Source organism: Tympanuchus pallidicinctus, unplaced genomic scaffold (genome assembly GCF_026119805.1).
Source record: "Tympanuchus pallidicinctus isolate F22 unplaced genomic scaffold, pur_lepc_1.0 scaffold5, whole genome shotgun sequence".
Taxonomy (NCBI): domain Eukaryota; kingdom Metazoa; phylum Chordata; class Aves; order Galliformes; family Phasianidae; genus Tympanuchus; species Tympanuchus pallidicinctus.
In genome coordinates, this window is record NW_026294769.1 from 25,521,860 (window position 1) to 25,544,093 (window position 22,234).

Sequence of the window (22,234 nt, forward strand, 5' to 3'; positions counted from 1 at the left end):
CATTGCATACATGTGAATTATACTGATGTCAGTTGGTGCAACTCTGTGCAATGTCCAATCAATATTTTCCATAAAGAGCTATTGTATAATTCAAACATACTGCTGTTCTTGCTACACTTCCTGGCCCTCAGAATTTATTCCAGTAGAGGTGAATTTACAGAAAAACATCAGTTTTGGAGGACAAGCTGCTACATGGACACAGATCAGCCAGCACACAGCCAGCGTCTCCAATATCAGTTGGAAAACCCACAGCAAAAATAGCAAGGGCAGCTGAAAATTTGGGGATAACTGTGGAAGCTGTTCACACGCAAACCTTAAATACAGACATGATTTACACTGGGACTATTTACTGTGTGACAAAGAAAAGAGTATAAGCCTCACTAGAGGAAAATGAGTTTGCTAAGACTTACTACTATTTGTTGCTTTCCTTCCCCATTCAACTGCATCACAAATAGATGTAGATCTTTTACAAGCAGGTTTCAACTACCAACAAAAGCAACTGAAAGACAGTAACTATTTTAAGAGGATGAAATACTGTACGGCAGCGAAGTCCTATGCTACTTGTGCTCTTAAATCATAATGAATTCCTCTATAAAAATCAAAGCTACCCAAAAGAAATTTTTGAAAGGTCAGCTCAAACAAGGGACACTGTAAAAAACTGAAAGAATACTGAACCAGCTTAAGGAAATGAAATGATATTTCTGTACTAAAAAGCTTCGGAAATTATTTGTGCTTAAATGTGAGGCCTTCAAAAAACTTATGAAAAGATTCTTTTCTTTTTGACAGTCCTCTCTTTCTTCTTCTCTAACTCCACTTTGTTGTCCCATCTGCAGCAGATGGTGCAAACTGCTGGACGCGAGAGCACAGCAGCACTGGCTGCATGAAGTGAAAACACAAGAAGGCTGCACTGCTGGTAAGAACATAAGAAGCTGCTCCCAGCATAGCTTGTGGGTGGGACAGATCACTGACATCCCTCCGAGGCCTTTTCTGCTCTAGAAAAATCCTTTCTGGAAAATGTTTTTCAGAAGAGATCTCATATCAATATAACTGTATAAAGAGTTCAGCTCCACACTCCTCTTCCTGTAAAACCTCTCAGAAAATGGCAAGCCTTTTTGCTAAGCACAGCCCGTTTGGGTCTATTGCTTAGCAAGCCTGAAACAGACAGACGGCAGATGAGATCGCAATATTATCTAACCATCAGGAAATCAAATAGCATACATAATCTTAGCAGTCACCCCTATAGACGAACACTCAATTCAAATACATATTACCTGTACTGCTGTATGCACTAAAACAAAAGACACCTTCCTGTATCTATTCTAAATGCAGCAACTACAGATTATTTACAGATTATTTATCCACTCTGGGAGGCAGATAATTGTATCCAACAGTTCAGAGCTCTAAATGGTTTCTTTCTATCCAGACTATTGAATACCTGGAAATCTACAGCAAACAACCACGACACGAACTCTTCTGGGAGACATGGGGGCTTTACTGTTTTTCAGCCTTCCCTGATGCATAAGGGAAATGCAGTCATAACTAGCTACATTTGATGTGCTGTACAAAGGGAATTGAGAAGGACCAGACCTGTGTCTGTATTGCACCAAACACTTTCCAGGAAGTAAGGAAAGCTATACTGATACTTTCTAGACAGAATAATGATGCCTTTGGCAAAGAGCAGCACTGACAATTATTTCACAGCAATCAGAAAGACAAACCAATACCTATGACTGCACTGTAATGAAAAAGCCTATGGCTCCTTCAGAATAACCTTTAATATCAAACATAGGACAAGTTTATACAAGGTCTTAAGAAAGGCACTACACCTTTCTCAGACAGGTAAGCCAAAAGACACGATGAACTACCTTGAGGCAAAACAATTAGCACACTATCCAGAATCAAGCTACAGCTCTAAGTACTTTTTCCTGATCTAGATTGCCCTTTTGCTTCCTCTGTGTGAATAAGGAAGACAAAAGCCAGAAGAAACTGAAATAACGCATAACAGAGACGAAAAATCAGCATGATACATGATTACAGCCTGCTGTGAGCTGCTCAGAAATTGAGGAGAATGCAAACAATAGCACATGCTCTATGACTTGGACATTGAGAATTCCCTCGACTCCTATTCATACGAGCAAGCTATTGAGAAACACTGACATTTGGGCAATAAAAAAAAAAAAAAAACAAACACGCCACCAAGAGAACATTGATTTCCCAATACAACTGCCATTGTAGTTCTCCTAGCTGTAAAATGATTCCTCCTCCCCCTCCACTGTCCATTTGTCACAGCAGCTTTAACTGGTGCTGACAACAAGCCATTCACAGCACTGTGCATTGTACAGACCGATCCTTAGGAACATAACTAACTGTACTGCAAACTACCAACATTATACATACTAAGCAACACACCATGATTCCCAAAAGAGAAAGCAAGAGGAAAAAAAGAAAAAAAGAAAAAAAAAAAAAAAAAAAGGAGAAATGCTTTCAGTGTAGTCCCATTTTTCAAATAGAGGAGGATATTACAAGCAATTGCCAAAAGATCCCCAAACCTGCATAATTTCCCTAAATGGGTTTACCAAAAGGCCTGCTGTAAAACTGACAGCGAAATAAGAAGAGTGAATAAGCAGCTTCCACACTGTTTTATCTTATCATAATCAGACAACTTACACTGTCAGAGAAAATATTAGCCTTGAGCTCTGCAAACAGAATACAATACAATGCAATACAAGCACAGTCATTCCAAGAAAGCAAAGACAATTTACCTCCAATTTAATTTTGCACAAGGACAGAAAGTCATGCAGTGACCTGGAAGGATTTTTTTGTTTTGTTTTTGAAATGAAGGAAGATATTCTAGAAATACACAGGCTAGTAGACTGTCACACTTTACTTCCAAGTCTGTAGAACATCTGACATTATCTGACTGTAGTATGAAACTGCAGACTTGGTTTTATACCACACCTTGGCATACTCCTCTGAAAACCATCACCCCATCATACTGGATATAAATTACATTATACAAAACATAAACACAAGTATTTTATATTATATAATACAGAAATATTGCAGCCTGCTCAATACCTATGAGGTAGAGACCAAACAGTGCCTTGGGGTGACATTGGTACAGGGGAAGAGGACTGAAAGGCAAAATGAGGGATTGGGGCAGATTACCAATCAGTGTGCAGCAACAAGTAGGTAGGAGGCAGGAGAGCAGCTTATTTTCACAGCTCCCTTAACTTCTCAAGTTAGTAGCAGATTCTGGTAGACATAACTCTGGGATCTTCTGTACCACCTGTTTTATAACACACACGCATTTGCTCACAGAACTGCATATGTGGAAAAGAATGCCATTTTCAGTGCAGAAAACTGCAACCGGTAAGTCACTACTTTCTCAGAGCACTGAGGAAGATGGAGATGAGTAAGGGACTCACAGACTTGCATGGGTAGCTGTGACTGTATTACATTTAACTAGGAGAGAGATGCTCTGACAAAGTTCTTGAGTGTAAGCATGTGAGCAGCAAGGTGTGCACAGGCTAACTGGGGGTCTCACCACAGAATAAAAAAAGACAGCGAGAGAGCTGGGAATGGAAGGAAGCACTTCTGGACACCAGCTACCCCATCGTGCCACACACTATCCATCATCATGTTTTGACTAGCTCAATACCTTCCACCATCGATGGGAAGTATTTTTGTCGCTGCTACTGTTTGTAGCTAGAGTGTTAATTTTCTTTCATTCACACTCCTCATTGGCTTCAAGCACACACAAACAGTTGATTAATTTCAATGCTTTCTTCTGCTTTCATTCTGAGAAACAATTAGAATTTAATTATTTCACCTTTTAGCAAGAGAGGAAGACATCAGCTAATAATAATAAGCTTCAACCAACTGGCCACTTTAGGAATTAAGAATTTCAGCTGAGGACATATCATTGGAAAAGAAATGATTTTTTCGACTGAAAACATAGTTACGTACTGAAAAAGAGTATTTCTCACTTAGATGAATATTTAAAGGGATTATGGTTCCAGGAATTCAGGTTTCTTTCCTGAAACCAGGTTCTATTTGTTACTTTATTTCTGCGAGGCTGCCATCATTTGAGAGATACTATAAAAACTTAATATTTGAATTGTGAATAGACAGAACACTATTGCACACTGTGCAATGTTTGGGAACTTCCAGCATACCTCTATGTGGCCTTCTGATGGGCTCTTTTTTCACTTGAGAGTCATGCTGTAAGAAACAACTTATTACAAAGCAAAACTTCTGTTCTGAACAAAAACATGATTTCTCCCTTTTTTCCTCCTGTTGGTGTGTTTTGTCTGATTACATTAGCAGAATGAGCACATATCACTTACTTTACAAGTGAGGTGGTGATGTAAGTGAAGATCTCAAGATGCCGGTGTCTTTTCTGCCACTAGGTTATGAGCTGCCTTGTGGAAGCAATCTGTGATGTATGCTCAGAGTGCCAAGAAGCACTCTACTGAATTCTCTCAGGTAGGGTAGGGAGGCCCTAGGGACCTAAATAAGCTGGATTGCTGGGAATGAATGGGATGAGGTTCAAGAAGGCCAAGTGTTGGGTCCTGCACTTTGACAACAAATACCTCATGCAGTGCTGTAGGCTTGGGGACGAGTGGCTGGATGATTGTGAGGAGGAGAGGGACCTGGGGGTGTTTGATGCTCGGCTGAACATGAGCTGACAGTGTGCCCAGGTGGCCAAGAGGGCCAACGGCATCCTGGTCTGCATTAGAAACGGTGTGGCCAGCAGGAGCAGGGAGGTGATCAGCCGTCTCTACTCAGCACTGGTGAGGCCGCACCTCGAGTATCGTTTTGGGCCTCTCACTACAAGAAAGACATTGAGGCCCTGGAACGTGTCCAGAGAAGGGCAATGAAACTGGTGAGGGGTCTGGAGCACAAATCTTATGAGGAGTGGCTGAGGCAGCTGGGATTGTTCAGCCTGGAGAAGAGGAGGCTCAGGGGAGACCTCATTGCACTCTACAACTTCCTGAAGTTGAGGCTGTGGTGAAGAGGGGTTTGGCCTCTTCTCCCAGGCAATGAACAGGGCCTGAGGAAATACCGCAAGTTGTACCAGAGGAGGTTTAGGTTGGATATTAGGAGAAACTTTTTCTCTCAGAGAGTGGTCAGGCACTGGAATGGCTGCCCAGGGAGGTGGTGGAGTCACCACCCCTGTTAGTGTTCAAGAGGTGCCTGGATGAGGAGCTGTGAGATATGGCTTAGTGCTTATGGTAGCAGTGGTAATGAGAAGACGGTTGGGCTAGATGATCTTACAGGTCGTTTCCGACCTTGTGATTCCATGATTCCATGATTCTAGGTATATGGTAAGGGTTTACACTCACAATTCTTTTCAGCTGCCATTATTTCCCCGATTTATGGCTGACAGCTAGTGGGAAGCCGAGTCATTTCAAAATGAAAGAAATACAGACTGTACTGCTGAATTTGTTCTAAACTGAAGTCTTTTCCCTTCTTTTCCTCGCCTCCCCACTTCTTATACTCAATTTTGTGGTTCCTCCGGAAACAGTGCTCCCTCTGTCATGCACGCCTAGATCTAGTACTCCTCAAGCAACTGGCTACATATGATACTCTGTTCCTTCATCACAAGGTATGAAGAAGCAGCCACATGTCTGGATAAAGTGGAGCTATCATAATGAGAATTATGTAGAAAGCAGACTCTTATCAATATATTTTTTACAGAAGAATGAAAAAAGGCACCTAATGTATTATGAGTAGTATTATGAAAAATGTAACTGCATTGAATAATAGAAAGATAATTTACCCTTTGGGTCAGATGGGTCAGATAATGGTTTGTTCCCTAATAAGATGCAGTAAGAAAATACAATTAAGAACTTCCTTTAGTGTATAAATGTAAAGCTTTTAGCTCATTGAAAACATACATTGCTATGTAGTTTTTAGATACGCGATGATTTCTGAACCCACAGCCCTGTATTCTGCATACAGAAATTACATACAATAGAAAGTATACAATCATTTTTAAAAAAGTCAAAGGAAGCTTGGGAACAGTAGGTAAAATGAGCCACCTTTATATATCCAAGTAGACAGGCGAACCTCATTGTTGACCAAACCGACACATTACCTATCCATCTCAAGAGCTGTATCATAGCAAATGGTCAATCTGTCAAGAATAAAACAATGAACAAACAAAAGAGAGAAAAGCAAAGAAATGGGTCTGCAGATTCTATTAGTAGGTGGAGAGAAGGAAGAGAAATACAAATGTCAGCAAACAAAAAAAGAAGCAGTTATAATCTGAATCAAGACCACAGGTAAGTCAGAACAGATAAAAAGGACAGTGCAAATAAAATCCTCCTCTTAAGACTTTAAGCCAGTGTTGCAGTAACTGTTGCACATATGCAAGGTAATATTGCAGTCCTTCATACACGGCAGAGTAAGAACAGATTTTATGTTGAAATCTCTTCAAAGCACCATGACAGCAAGAGGTGCCTCCGTCTCTATTTCAAGAGGTAAAACTGAAAAACATCAGTAACTTGTAACTTGCAAGGAGCTGGGGAAAGCAAGCAAGTCTTCTGATGAAATTACAGTCTCTTTGATAGGTTTTCAGGGACACCAAACAAGGTACATGAGATACAGAGTGATATTTCTACATAGCACTGATCTTGTCCATTTTTTGAAGTTGTCCCATGCACTGTTTCAAAGCAAAGTGGACAGTAACACACCGGTTAGAAGGGAACCTCTCCCCAGTGCTCTGAGGTCCACCAAATAAGAGACTGCAATCAATCCTATTAAAGGCAGAATGTAAGTGGGACTATTCACTGGGAAAGTTTCTCAGTTTTCCCTCCATAAAGAAGCGCAGTTATGCCTCCAACAACTAGTACAGAAGATAATTATCTTCTGGAGTAACAAAGCTGGATGAGATGAAGAATCCAATCTTGCTTGGGGAGAAAGACACTTGTTTCAAGCTCATCACATGCACTGAAGTGTTCAAAAGATTAAATATTTTGGAACTTTTTCAGTTACTCCCTTTCCACATAATGTCTTCAGAATATTACTTTTTGTTGGAATTCTTTAAAAACATCTTGTCAATGGTATTTATTTCCTTACATATTTCACTTTTCCTAGTCTTCCTTAAATCCATGATAACTTCACAATAACAGTGCTAATCTCACTTAGTCTAACTGCTTTTTAGCCATGCTTACTCCTTGCTAGGAATGCAGCAGCACATTTACTCACATTTCTGAACAGTCATCTGCACTGTGACTCTTCATATTGCGTGGAAATGGAGGACCTCCCTAGCAAAGTTTTTCTTGGGTTGTTTTCAGGATTTTTTGTTTGTTTGTCTTTTTGTTTGTTTTCCATGGCCATTCCACTCCTATCAGGATGTAGCTTAGAAAGCCCGTCATTGTGCAATCCCTTACATTCAGCATTCTGCCTTCACTGTCACTGAAAAGACCTAAGAGACTACTTGCAAGTTCCAATGCCTTAAGACTTCACTCCTTCCTAAAAATAAGAGGTGTTTTATTAATTTTGCCTTACTTGGGAATCCTGTACTCATTATTTTTGCCCACCTATGATCTTTTATTTCCACCCTCTAAATAGTTATGGCTTCTTTACAACTAATGAAAGAGCATTCCTAATATCAATTTTAATCATCATATAATCATTCTTTCAACAAACCATATATTACAATGAGCTCCCTGCCAGATGCAGAGAGTTGTGTATTTATAAATAAGCTAAGCAATTTTCCTGAATATGCTTTAAGAGAGGTCTCACCCTTGCCAGTTTTACATAATGCATTTCAATGATGATTACCTTTTACCTTATTTTCAGGTCAAAAACCTAAACCGTTGACTCTGTTGCTTGGAACTGATTGGAACTGACGTGCACTCTGCACTCACTCTGCACTACAATCTCTTCTCTCTCACTTTACAGTGACAGCCCTACAGACATCAGGTACTTACCAACTGCAGAGGACAAGGTGAGCTGAATAACCAGCGTATAATGCAAGTTAAGAAGTCATCTACACATGTCTTAACAGAAAATGAAACTGGAGGAAAACCAGTGACTACATTTGTCTTCTCTCCCTTTAATTAACAGCAGTAATGATGCTGATGCGCTGACATCGAGCTACTGTGACTGCTGCATAACCAAGTTTGCCAATTTTGCTGACTGTAAACTGGTACCTGCTTCTTTAGAGAAAAACTTTAAAAGCAGAATCTAATACGTTACTGGAGAAAAACCAGTATATGACACGTTTATCAAATACAGTTTCTAAAATCTTAACAGTGCAAGGCATTTTGCCAACTAACTCAATGAAGACAGAAGTTACACTGGACAAAGAAGTTCCCTCACCCTCCCTAAGCACAGCTGAGTAGAACAAACCCTAGCAGCTATAGTACTCTTTCCTCACTCTAACACTCTGCTGCTCAGTTAATGAGCATGTTTTTTTTTAACCTATTTTTAAATAATTTGACAGTAGCATTGGTAAATACAAGTTTGGCATAGTTGTGAGTAAATAAGTGAAGGAATTACACCCATTTCTTCACAAAGTTTTTGGAAAGAGATTTAATTAATGAATAAGTATCCAAAATCTGTATAATCAGACTTTCTGAATGCTAATGTCCAGAATGCAGATTTTCTCAACTTCAATTACATCCTTCTAAAAGATAGGAAAGGTACAAATGGCTTCTTCTATACATACAAAAAAGCGGAGATGAAGGAAGGGAGTCAAGAAGAGCATTATGTGTCAATCTTCAGCCAGAAAAATGTACTAAAGTGTTATTTGGATATTCATTCTAATTAATTTCTACGATAAAGTACTTGAAAAACAAAATTATATCCCTCAACTTCCCCTGCAACATTCATGAAAGGAGACTATGTCTGAAATCTGCCCTTAGAAAGCCTAGACAGCTGATTTCAAGATTCATTGTCTTATGTATTAGAGGCAACTGCTTAAGACCACTTGTATTTTCATTTTTATTACAAAATGAGGAATTTTCAAGAGTGTTAAGACGAAGAAAACACTCATTTCTGAACCAATCCTAGCATAAATTAACATTTGCGGATTTTGTTCTCAAAGACAATTATTTGATGTGCCAATTATACAGGAAGCCTACTGACACATAACTGCACATATTTTCTTTTCCACTGCTTTATTTATACTCAAATTAACTTTGTGTAAAAAGCCACCACTGCAACAAACATTTCTAATCAATTCAGAAAGAATACTTTTACAACAGACACAAACTGAAATGGTTTCTCTGAAGTCAAATAAACTTTTTCAAAATTCTGGCAGTACCACTGTTGTTTTGTATTAAAATAAACAAAATTAGATTTAACTTAATTATTAGAAGTAATGGGACACCATTAGACTATTAGTCTCTCAGTCTGACTTACCTTAAACTTGGGATTACAACCAAACTGACAAACACTAAGTCTCCATCTTGGTTTAGTCTGAGGTGTAAAATTTCTTTTTCATGCACAGGGGCTTAGCCTCTACATTTTCCAACACAGTATAAACTTTATTGTATTTTCTTATTTCCTAACTCCTGCATTCCATCGTTTTTCTATTTTCAAATCTGTTGGTGTAACACTAACTTAGAAAAACACCACCACCCAAATCCTGGCTTCTCGCAGATCCTAACATAAACAAGGCTGAGCAAGTACGTTAGTTCAGAGGAGTCCATGTCTGCAGGGATTGATCTGAGAGTAGTTTGCCATGGAAGAAAAATGCCTTTTGGCCTTTTGTGATCCTGTGGTGTGAAACTTTCTACCTGGACAAAGAAAAGCTGACCACCTCTAAGTGAAAAAATGCTTGTAAAGTTTAAGGAAAGTCAGACCCCAACTGTAAACACAATTTGACAGCATCCATGTAACCCAGCATTAGATTGCTAGCACTCCTTTTTTAAACATTCAACTTACAGGTATTAAAGTTATTATAAAGTAACTGTATTATTAAATATTTATTATGTAAACAAATGTTTCACCATAGGTTAGGTTTAAGGCAAGAGAATATGCAACACTTTTCTCTAGAGAATACTGAAAAAAGAGGAAATCTCACAGAAAAATCTAAAATACATTTGTGTTAAACAATAACAAGCTTATTAAGAAGCTAATATGTTCTTTAAGCAACTAATCTTTTCCATCAAGAAGACACATGCATTCAACGAGTCGTAAATGAACAGATCAAATTAAATTCCATATCAATCAACAGCAATTGGAGAAGTGGAATAAATGTAAGTGACTCAATGCTCTCTAAAGTATAATAAAGCTGGCTTTGGTCATACTTTACTCTTTCTCTCATGAGCACACTGCAGCAGTCCTAAACCAAGCAAAGCACATAAACAACACTGGAGCTGACAGAATGACATACAACTTCCTTCTGAGATGCACTTACAAATCCTACATGCAGATTCCAGATAACCAACAATTGCAGTCTGACTTCATTTGAAGAAATTTTGAGGTACTGACACCAAGCAATGACTCACAATAAAGACTTCAAGAGTTAAGCTGCATCAGCACAATCACTATAAATTTTGCTCTTTCTTGCTAGCAGCGAATAGTGAGTTTTAGAGATTCTCTGTACTGGTAGTTATCTGTACTCTAAGTAGACACCAACTTTCAAGGCGATCTTCATGGTCTGCTTTTTGACAATTCAATTATTTCATGTTGATACATCTGAAGCACACTTCATGTTATAGGTAATATACATAATACAAACAAGACAGACCTCAATGAAATCCAGTCCTACATGGAAGTCCTCCCTTCTCCTCCCTCTGCATCCCTGAAGCTGGTCATGGCTACTAGCTGCACTTGCCCACTGCATCTGCTCAGTGACTAAGTGCTGTATCAGCACCTCCTCATCTCAGTCCTGTAAAGCTGTGGTAAAAGGAAACGCAGCTTCTTTAATAATACATGCAACAGAGTGCTCCTTCTCTGTGTTAAGGGAAATTAGCACTTTGAGAATCTGTACACTGAGGTTGATGCTAAGAGTGTTGACTCTTCAGCAGGTTTTGCTCAAGCTCTAAAAATGCCTGAAGTTTGTACTGTTAATGCATACAAACCTTTGCAAGTCTACAGTTCACCTGTGCAGAGGGGTATGGAAAAAATATATCCAAATTAAATACGGGATGCTAACACAGAAAAGTGAATGCAGATGAGCTCAGCTGATAGATCTCTCTGCCATCCTCTAATTCGCTAAAGGGATCATATATCCAAATGGGACTGAACTGCTGTGGTGGACTAACATGCTCTGCATCTACTCTGACAATGTCTGTGCAAACAGTCTGGAAAAATAAAAAAAGAAAAGCATTAATATGGATTCCAGAAAAACCTAATATATTTTTGACTGGGCAGGTAAGAACACTTTCCTCAACAGAAGTCAGCTTTGCTATTTTTTTAATAAGAATCCAGTAATGTTTAATAAAATATTAAACATTATTTTCAAAAAAAAAAAAAGATACTTTCATGCTTTTATATTAACTCCAAAAATCAGTGCATATCAATACTTAATGCTTTCTCTGACAGAAATGCTTTCTCTGACAGTGGGTAAGAGAAAACTCTCTGATATTCTGCATGGCAAAAAAATGCTGTGACTAAGAGGGTTATTCTTGTGCTTCTAAGGGCTTATTCTTGTGAAACCAATCACTTCTTTAGGACCAGAGACATAAAATAAATTCAAATTCTTATTTGGATGTTTTATTCATCTGTGAAAGGAGAAAAACATAAAAAGTACAACTCTATTAACTACCTACCTCAAACTGAGGTTAAGGCATATTTTGGTTTTCTGCCGTACATTTTCAAACTTTCTGCCTATTCTAACACTTGCAGAAAACATTGCCATGCATGCAGAAGCATCTGGGAAAACGTACAGTTTAGTTTATGTTTGAGCATCCCATTCTGAACTGCTTAAACGTTTCTCCAATTGTAGTTAGTCAACAGTAAAAATAATGCATCGTATTCAAAAGACAGAGAGAATGATGTGTTTACAACCTATTTTTGCTCATATTTTTCAACAGAAATATGTAAGTTTTTTTTTCTTTAGGAATAGAAATCACTTACTTGAGGTGGCTAATTGAGGCAGAGGTGTCCCACATGCTACCCCACTGCAGACTGGTATTTTCATACTTCATACAAATGGGGAATACAAAAGCATCCTGGGGGATTTCTCCACAGTTTTGTACTTCTAAGTAATACTGTTATAAGATCATGGTCACGTCAGTCACAATTAGATTAACAAAATGTAGATGGTATTGGTTAAGTTTGACGCCGTTTTTTCCATGAGTGGCAGTAAGAAGGGGAACAACAACAAAAATTCACAAGAGATAAGATGGTTATTTCAGAAAATTCCCAGTGTATATTTTAAGAAACCACAACTCTGCCTCTCAAGAGTGTGGTTTGTTAGTTAGTAAACAGCGAAAGATGTGAGCATTACGCTCTGCTGAACGACTTTTGTCCTATCTGGCAAACACCTTTGTTTAGAAGACTCATTAGTAAGGCTAAAGCAACTATTCTATAATTATAACCTCTCCCTCTCTCTCTCTCTCACTCTCTTTTCTTTTTTTCCCTTGCTATCATTAAACAACAATTCATTGTTTGGTTAAGGTTTATATTTTAAATAATGTAAATGGAGAAAACCTGTTCATCAATTAACCAAAGAAAATATGCTTCTAACTTAAACACTGAAATTTTATGATTGAAAGTGAAAGAAAATGAAAAAAATTCATAATCACTGTGAACTGTGTACATATGAAACAAAAGGGAACTTTAGATGGAAGAAAATTATGTTATAGTTTTCATATATCACCATCAAAAATTCAGTAACAGAAGGAATTAAACATTTATCATCAATTATTTCTTCTCATCTTTTCTCTAAGTAAAAGGTATTAAGCCTTATATTTAAAAAGTCATTACACAATCTAAAAAGAATGGCTAGTTTTAAGAATAGTACTATTCAGCTTACTACCAATGGTTCAGCTTAATCTATCATACACACTGCATTACAATGAAGGAAATTTTATTAAAAATAAAAAGCAAAGAAGGAAGGGGGTTCAGAACTGTTCCAACCTGCCGATCAAAAGCATGTTTCAACTAGCAGTTTGAAGTCACAGTCGCACTCTGCTACGTACATACATACATAAATGTTACAACTGCATTTAAAGCACTACAAAATGTTCCAACCACGTTTCTTTGATTGGTATGCAGGAGAACCTCTTAAACCTGTATAATCCTTCTCTACCACCTCCCATTCTCCCTCAGCTCTCTCCCCTTCCACGACAAATGCATGATTTTAGCAGCCATATTTCATCAGTCCACTCCCCCTTCAATAAGCCTTTTCCAGAGGCGCACAAAGAAGCACCACAGCATCCTGAAAACGGGCAGTCATCAAGGAGCACAAGAAGAACATTGCCAGCTCAGGTTGCTCATTTCAAGCTGCAGGCTGCAGGTGAGCACAGAACCACAGGATCGTAGGGGTGGGAAGGGACCTCTGGAGATCACCCAACTCCCCTGCTCCAGCAGGTTCCCCACAGTAGGTTGCATGCCCTCTCAGGCGCATCCAAAATCATTCCAAACACACAGCAGTGAAGAGGAAATAATTATGGATTTTTTCCCTCAAATGATGACATCATACACGAATACCATACTGTAGTTCCAGGGACAAAAAATAAATACATTCCTAAACATCTTTTCCTTAAATGGTGCAGATAGTTGGATAATTCATCCTTGCCACTTGCCAGTTTAAAAACAGCTTGCTAGACTAATGACTTCACAGACAATATATCTATGTTATCTGGAAGACAACAGTTTGTTATTCAGCTGTAACTGCAGTTGTATTTTCTGCTGTTTTGCCATGCATTACGCAAGCACACCAGTTCAGCCTCCTCTCGCCTCATTCCGGCCATCTTCCTGAGAAACTAAATGATGGTGGCATGGCTCTAAGTACCTTCAGCAATATAGAATGTGGGTGAAATCACTCCTGTAACCCAGTACTATGAAGAAACCTGAGACCTGCTAGAAAATATACAAATCCAACTCAATTTCCAGGTACCTACTTTGACAAAAGCATGTGACATGGGATATGTCAAAAATCTTTGATGGACTGCAACAATCAGACACTAACTGATACAGTCAATCAACAGTGACAGTTTAATGCAAAATATTAAGCAGTTTGTAGCATTTTTGTACAAATTTTCAATTCAGATCTCAAGAGTGCACAAAGCACTATTTTTCCTCACATTTCAACGATCTTAAGTTAGGCAGAACTGAACGGTGTATGATGATGGAGACGCATGGGAACAAATACACAAGGGAGAGCACAGTCCCTCAATTTAATCCTATATGCAGCAGGGATTTTGAAACAAACAAAACACTGAGATGACAGAAAACACCTTTTCTGCTATTTGACTACCAAAGCTGGGAAAGCTGAAGCCTCACTTGTTATGAGAAAAGCTGCTTGCTGCCATCCTGACACTGATAGCTGTTACTGTGTATGGAACTTTCAATGGAGATAGAACTAGTAACTAATAACCATCCTGGTCTTGAAACGGTTAATTATCAAGAATTGTTCAGGTGGATTGGGTTCAATGGAAATTGGTATTGGGAGGGCACTACAGGAAGGACTTAGCCACCATTGAGTCAGCACATCCTGTTTGTGACCTCTGCTTTAGCAAAATCCAATTTGGAGTATGATGCAGCCAGTTCCAGCAAAATCTCTAGGAGAAGTAGCATTAAATGGCAAATCCTGAAGTCACATAAAGTGAAAGTAACATGAATTACCCAAATGCTTGTATTTACCACCATGCATGTAGCCTGTGTACATATCAACAAAATGAGGCTCAGGTGGTATGCTAGACAAAAGACACAGAGAGACAAACAATGATGAGGTAGGCTTTCTGACCTCACATTGCAAGAGCGAATTGAGAGATGACTTTATCCAATACTAATGGTTAAGTCTTATATCTAGAAGATATACGCATATTAGGGGGAGCATATCAGAGATATGCTTAGTTTCCAGATGTGCTGCTGAGACAAAGAAAAAGTTTTCATACATCAGGAGTTGAATTTATGAACAACAACTCAAGCAATTTTTTTCTTTAATTACTTCATCTAATGCCTGGATAGATGCCCCAAAAGTTGGCTGAAACCATTCTCAAAGACAGAATAATTACAAAAAACAAACGAACAAAAAAGAACTTGAGATGTATCCTTTGCATGTATGTTAGCTCAAATATAAAATCAATTTTCTTTGGCCAAGCTCACATCCCTTGTGTTTGCTTGTCTGAGAACTTGCATAATCAAGTTTCATTAGCACAAACGTTTGCACAGAGACCAATCTAGGCCTTCACACTCGAGTATATCTTTTATAAGGTAAAGAAGATCAGTGAGCAAACTGGGGTAAACTACTGGCTCAGAGCAGTATTCTCTTAATCTCTTGGTTTAGTTCTTAAACAGAGGAACACAGCAAACAGAAGTACATACAACCTTTCCAGCTACAGCCACCCGCGTGCCCACGTACACACACACGCTGTTATTTTGTGTGAATGCAATGAGATAAAACTAAATTCTCAAACCCTCTAATAAATCTAAGAGCAGTTATTTTTTCCTAACAAAGATGCCATGAGCAAACTGTATGCGACCTAGGAAGATAACCAGATTTTCTGCTTTTGTGGTTTTTTTGTCCCTACTTCTTGCCTACTCTTTTGTTTTACAAATCACTACCTTTCCCAGATATTGCCTAAGTGCTCTAAGTATCCCCACAACTCATGTCTCTACAACCAAATTTACCCAGTCATCTGAGCAGCTGACATGAGTAACCAAGATCACTTAACTCTTATTTTAGCAAGACAACAGATGTATGTCACCAGACCAGAAGACCCCACTATTTTCCAATGCAGACAGAATTCCACAGAAGTCTTCAACTTCACTGCTATCATTGGGCCCATATATAAGTTTCTAAGTCAAAAGTAACTTCAACAGCTTTTCCTGGATTACTAAAGAAGCCACCAATTAATGCACAGTACAGCTGACAGTGAAGAAAGAGGACTTTAAAAGTAGAACCACTAGCATTAGAACGAAGTCATTCTCTTGCATGTATAACGTACAACAAATAGGTAACAAAAACCTACAACTCTACTGGAAGGCATGCTATTGAAAAAGAAAATTTTATATTTCTTCATAAGCTCAGCAATTAACGTTCTCAGAAGATGCAAACAAATTTAATAATAAACTCATCAACTTTTCTTTTTGTAAATGAAGGTCATCACAACTATACCTTTACTTCTGTTGATCACTCCTATATTCAAGGCAGTTTGCTTTGCAGTCTCTTGCACAGATAAAATAAAATTTGGTTTCTCAATAACAAGTATGTAGAAGATAAAATATTTAAAGATGGATTTGCATTAATCTTACAGAAAACTATTCAGTTTTTAGGAAACTATTCCAGAATGACATGAAATATTTTGTGAAGATACTCTGGTCTACAGTATACATACCACACAGTTCAGTGCCAATACAGCACTAAATCACGCGCAATCTGAAAATCCCTTACAAAGCTAGCATTTGCTGAATATAAAGTTTGTGAATATTTACCAAATCACAGTAGTTTTAAATAAGTTGAAGTTAATTGAGGTAAGACAAAAGAGTTATCACAGACAAAACCAACCCACTGAAATCTAGGTAAGCTGGATCTTAGTCCAACAAAACAAAATCAACTTTCAAAATTAATCTTGAAATTTAACTTGAAAGGAATACTGAAGCAGAAGACAAGGCAAACAATAACCTGCCACTGTTACAGTATCAATCAAGAAGAAATAAATATGTGAAGGTCATTAAGGAAAAATAAGTTTGACAGTAGTACTCCCCTCCAAGAGTAACTTAAATACACTTGTAGTCAGTAAAGAAGAACAACTCAGATCTTTGCTTACGATCTATCTACTCTTGTTAGAGCACAAGGTCTCCTGGGTCACAATTTCACATTTGCTGCATATACCATATCAGGTAATAGTATGACAGTAAATAGTGTAGATGTATGGAGCAGTCATGTCAGAATACTAAAATGGCCTGAGAAGCAGGCACTGACTTTCATTTCCATGGAGGACCAGGATCTTGGTAATTTAAAGAGGCATTAAAGATCAAGGAAAAGCAACTTTCAGGCCCAACGTAAATAAAGAATCTGTCTTTGTGTCTTTTTAGTACCTCTCTGTCCAGCAAAGTATTTCTCCCAGAGCAACAAAGAAAATTAGGTTAAGCTTTAAAAACACAGAAGCTCCGTATCATAGCCAAATTAAACCATTTTAAAATACAATGAATTTGTAACACACTTAACAGTCACCAAGTTGTGTCACTGGCTATGATATATGCTAGTAAACTTTTCAGTATTTTAAGTCAGCAATCCAATTTGTAATCCAAATGTATTTTTTAATGCAAGCTGGGACTTTTTTGGTTTTGCTGTTTTTAAAGCCAAGAAATTAGTGGTAACTTACTGATAAAAATTTCTTCCTGTGACAAGAGGTAAAAGACTGGGATTTAGCTAAGAGTCTGAGATGCTTTCTCCCATAGTCTGTGTGATGAAAACAATGGAGATGCTTAAAAATCCCACAAGTAAGCATGTGTATCAGCATTACCTTCCTTGCCCACTTCTTTCTTTTTCTTTTCCTTCCCCACTCATTAAATCCTATGGACAGGTTATAAAAGTTATATCATCCCGTCCCACTGAACGAGAAGGACAGCATCCTCACTGTCACCATTCTGTGTGTGCACATGCCAAAACAGTATTGCACATGAGAACTGTATTTCTAACCTACACTTCTCTCATGTGCTTCAGCAAAAAGGCTAACATCACTCCACCACTCTGAATGAGATCCAAAGCCCAAAGATATTCTTTTGGGTAAAGCAACTACTGTTGTACAACATACAATCACAAGCATGCAGCAAATACATGATGGCTTTACAATCTCTTTCACTGACTATCTTAGTACCATTTTAATTTTTAAGGAATGATGGAGGGGCAGCTATCAGCACCAGGAGAAAGGGCTGTTTGGTCAGGTCAGTGACACAAGTACTGCTGAGTTTCAAGTCTCTGTGCCAAGACTGAAGGTTTGAAAATGTGGTTAAGTTGCTTAACTGCCACATTTTCAGGTATATCACAAATGTAAAGCACAAATATTCTTAAGGAATATTTAAATATTAAACACTACTTCATAAATCATCTTGAAGGTAGAAAATTATGCAAGTCTTCTGTTTACTACTACAATGAATGACTCCACCAAAAGAAAGTCATTTGAAAGAGGTGGAGAAGATACATAGAAAAAAAACCAACTATCTTACTTCAAGCTTTTAGAAAAAAAAAAAATTAATTTAATGTTTCAGAACAGTGTACTTCACTCTAAATCCACTTTTTTTCAGAATTTCTGTTTTGTTTTTGAACAGGCCACGAGACTTAACCTTCTTGTCAATATTTGTAGTTAAGCAACATTTCAAAGGGAAAACACAGTACCAAAAAAACCCCACAGCGTCTTTGGCTGGTTCTTTAAGGCTCTTTTTCCAAAGACTGGGAGCCATATGGGTCTTTACTGATCAGTACAGTAAGCTTTATATCCATTTACCTTAAATATATGTCACTATTTGATTTTACTGTTCTGAGATATTACTTGAGTGTATTAATAGACAGCACAAAAAGTCAACCCGGACTTTTCAGCAAGCATAACACAGTTCTGTACCATGGAGGTGGTGGGCAATGGCAAAGGAGAGACCCACTGATTACAACTCAGGACAACTTTCTGTGTGTTTTATTATTATTATTATTATTATTATTATCATCATCATCATCATTATACGGAACCACTGTCAATCTTGACCACTGCCAGGCTAACACCCAAGCTTTGGTAAATTTAATCCATTGAAGTCAAATGAGTTCCTTCCTACACATATGCATTTTTCCCTTGCTTCCATGTGCTGATGAATCATCACTGGATCCTTCTCTTTTCCCAAAATAGTCTGGAACGAGGGAAAAGAAAATACTCTCCACAGCCCCAAAATTCCCCATTGTGGCAGGAGTGCAACAATTCCTTTAGCAACACAGGCCATTTTCTCTGCCTGAGCTTAGGCACTGGGAGCAGAGGACAGAAAAACAAAACGCTGAGTGCTACAACAGACTTGTGGTATTGTTACTGACCATACTGCCAATTAGACAAATCATAACACACTGGAGTGTGTTCTCTGAAAACCCTAAATCACACAGCAACTCTAAGAGTATGCATTTTCACAATAGCTATTCACATGAAATGTGTATTTTTGCTTGAAGTCTAACTCAGAGCTGTGTTATTACCAGGACAGCAGAGTGCTGTAGTCCTGGCACGTTAATATATTACTTCCTGACTAATCTACTTTCATCAGTTACTATGTATTTATGATTTGCACCTTCACAATCTTCTACACATCTCTTCTCAGAACGTTAGTAGTCACACAAACCTGACTAGGGGTCACTACTGTGTTACACACAAATGTACTGCTTGACTTTATGTATATGAAAGTGAGAAAAACAAACTTTTTACTAAATTAAATTTTTTTTAAATTTTACTAAATTAAAATTAATTTACAGTAAAATTAATACTAATTTTACTGAAATACTGCTTATCATTTTTTTCCCAGAGTATACATTAGAGATGCAATCGTAATGCAGGTATGCATCTTGTTTGATAAAAAGTAGAGAAGTTTTCGTGAAATGCAAAGAAAAACAGCTATTTTCAAGCACTGCCTGAGTCACAGAATTTAAAACACAGCATTTTCCTTATATTGGTTTTGAATTTTTAAAGCTGAATCATTTAAATCAAAATGATTCTGTGCATATCTATTTCAAATAATACAGATATTTAAAACTCTTTAATTTGATACTTTCTTTCACAGTAGCTTTTGTAAACTGTTAAATATCAGAAGTAGAAGATTTAATTGTACGAAAAAGACAGGCTATCATAAAACCAGCAATTAGAATTAGAACTTTAACTGCTGCATTCCAAAACTCCTAGATCTTGCAAATGCAAATATATTTTTAAACTTCATAGACAATTACATCTTTGGCTATTAAATCAATAAAAAGAAACACTTACTACTGTGCACAGTCAATCAGTTGATACTCGTTTGACCTCTCGAAGCATGCTTTCACGCCTTCATCATCCCAGAGCTTTTTCGCATGTTCAAAGAATTCCTGAAAATTGGAAACACAACCAATAAGAACATTTTTAATCTTCCGAATCCTCAACCTATATGTGTTGCTGTTTCTCCCAACCTTCCTGCTTTTTAATAATGTGGAATGATAAATTACACCTTTAAGAAGAAAAGGAAAGAAGCATTTATTAGCAGGTTGCTGACAGTTTCCAGTACCTGGTATGTAATGAAGACAGTCTTCAAAATTCATACTAACCCCTATGAAAAAATGAAGTGTAAGTAGTTCTAGTGGTTGGAGACTCTACCTGTTGCAGGGGGGTTGAAACTAGGTGATCTTCATGGTCCTTTTCAACCCATGCCATTCTATGATTCTATGACACAAAAGCATGCTCACTTAGTCTTAAACTGAACTTAAATTTCTGCCATGGAAAGCAGAGGAAAGCAATGCAAAAGGTTGTTCAGCTTATAACCACTAGCTCCTCAGAGGAAGAAGGAGCCTGTAACTTTAAAAAGATTGTGTAATTTTTCCTGAAAAACACAACTCTCCGCTGTTCAGTATTTTCTCATGCAACATAATTTAATTGCAAGAATTCAGAGCCTTTGCTCAACACCGCTTCCTCTGAGCCTGGCACAACATATCTTTCCCAGCTATCCCAAGCAACCCAACCCAGAAATATGTGCCGACCAGCTTATTTCAGAATTATGTGAACAAGAAGCCACAGCCATCCTCAGTGATAGTGAAGCTGCAGCTCAGCTGTATAAAACACACGGGCACAGAACAACTCTGACTGACAGCCTCTTCACTCCCTGTGCCCTGGATGCAGAGCATCCTGCACTCCAGCTCTTTTTAAAGCTGGGGGCTAGTTCTATATTAAATCTTTCTAAAATCAAACAAAGTTGGAGAAACCAAAGAATCTGTATTTTTCTTTATTATGAGACCGAGTCTTTCTCTGAAAGCTTTTTTCAGGAGCTTTTGAAATTTAGAGAAAAGTAGATGCTAAAGCAATTGTGAAAAATCTGCACAGAAAGTCTTGGAAGAAAATAAGAAGCATGACTGAAAACTGGTAGATAGATACTTATATTGCCCTTGGAATGATTTCTTCCTCATGATGAGGACATGTTTATCTTTCTTTAGTGACTTATGTAATGATTACTTAGAACACTGCAGATTCACCTTTTGAAGACAGGCTATGGCTATTATAAACTCTCTGTTCCTACAGTAGAAAGAATGCAAAAACAAGCCCGAGAAAGGACAAGTTAGCAAACCAAATAAGTAGGACAAAATGGACAAATGTAATAGATAACACTGCTGGAAGAAACAACAGCAAAAAAAAAGATCTGGAAAAGCGAAAGGAGCAAAGTCAAAATGAGAAATTCCAGAAAATGGGGAATTCTTCCACTCATCTTTGTTTGTTATTTAGCCCATCAGCCAAATGCATTCGCTTGCTGGCATCTCTGTCTAAACACAGGCAATTCCTTTTTGCGTGAAAGAAACTGCCCTGCACAAGTAACACTGGTCCCAAGGCAAAAGGACTTGTCTGTCCTACTGTGAGGAATGGTCCATGTGAGGCAACTACAGCCTGTTCCCCTCAAAGGACCTGAGCACAGCCTGGCCCTTCCCTTTCTTCCCATCCACCAGCATGTGGGAGTTCCCATTCCTGAGGGGAATACTTCTGCATTTAAAAAATGGTTCCATACAGCCTCCGGCAGCCTACAGGATGGAGATGAGAAGAGATCAAGGATGCTAGCGTGAAAACTTCCTTTCCTATGGTATGGCATGGACTGAGAGATGGCTGTAGATGTGAATAAATACATTAAGTAGAAGAACAAAATTAAACAGCTATGGCAGTTTCTAACTTCACATCTGTTTTTTTTTACATCCTTTGCATGACCTTAATTTACAATAAAAATCTCTTCTGAAGAAGAGACAATTTTCTGCTGAAAATAACTCCGCTTCTAAAACCCTACAAACATGTTGCAAATACACAGCTTCCATATGATATGTTTCAAATATTTCCCCCTGACCATTATATCTCAAAGCAGTCTATCTAAAATGACTTCCAGAGTTCCAGTCCAAAGCAAATCCTATAAA

At 37.9% G+C, this 22,234-nt stretch overlaps 1 protein-coding gene across 2 annotated transcripts in view; it reads right to left on the reverse strand.

Annotated features, from left to right (window-relative positions):
- The window catches only part of GNAL (G protein subunit alpha L), a 116,563-nt gene that overhangs the window by 36,743 nt on the left and 57,586 nt on the right, over window positions 1-22,234 (reverse strand). For both annotated transcript variants that reach the window (XM_052704627.1, XM_052704628.1), the window contains one exon: window positions 20,085-20,182. In XM_052704627.1, the coding sequence (XP_052560587.1) occupies window positions 20,085-20,182 (98 nt within the window). The remainder of the gene's footprint in view (window positions 1-20,084; window positions 20,183-22,234) is intronic.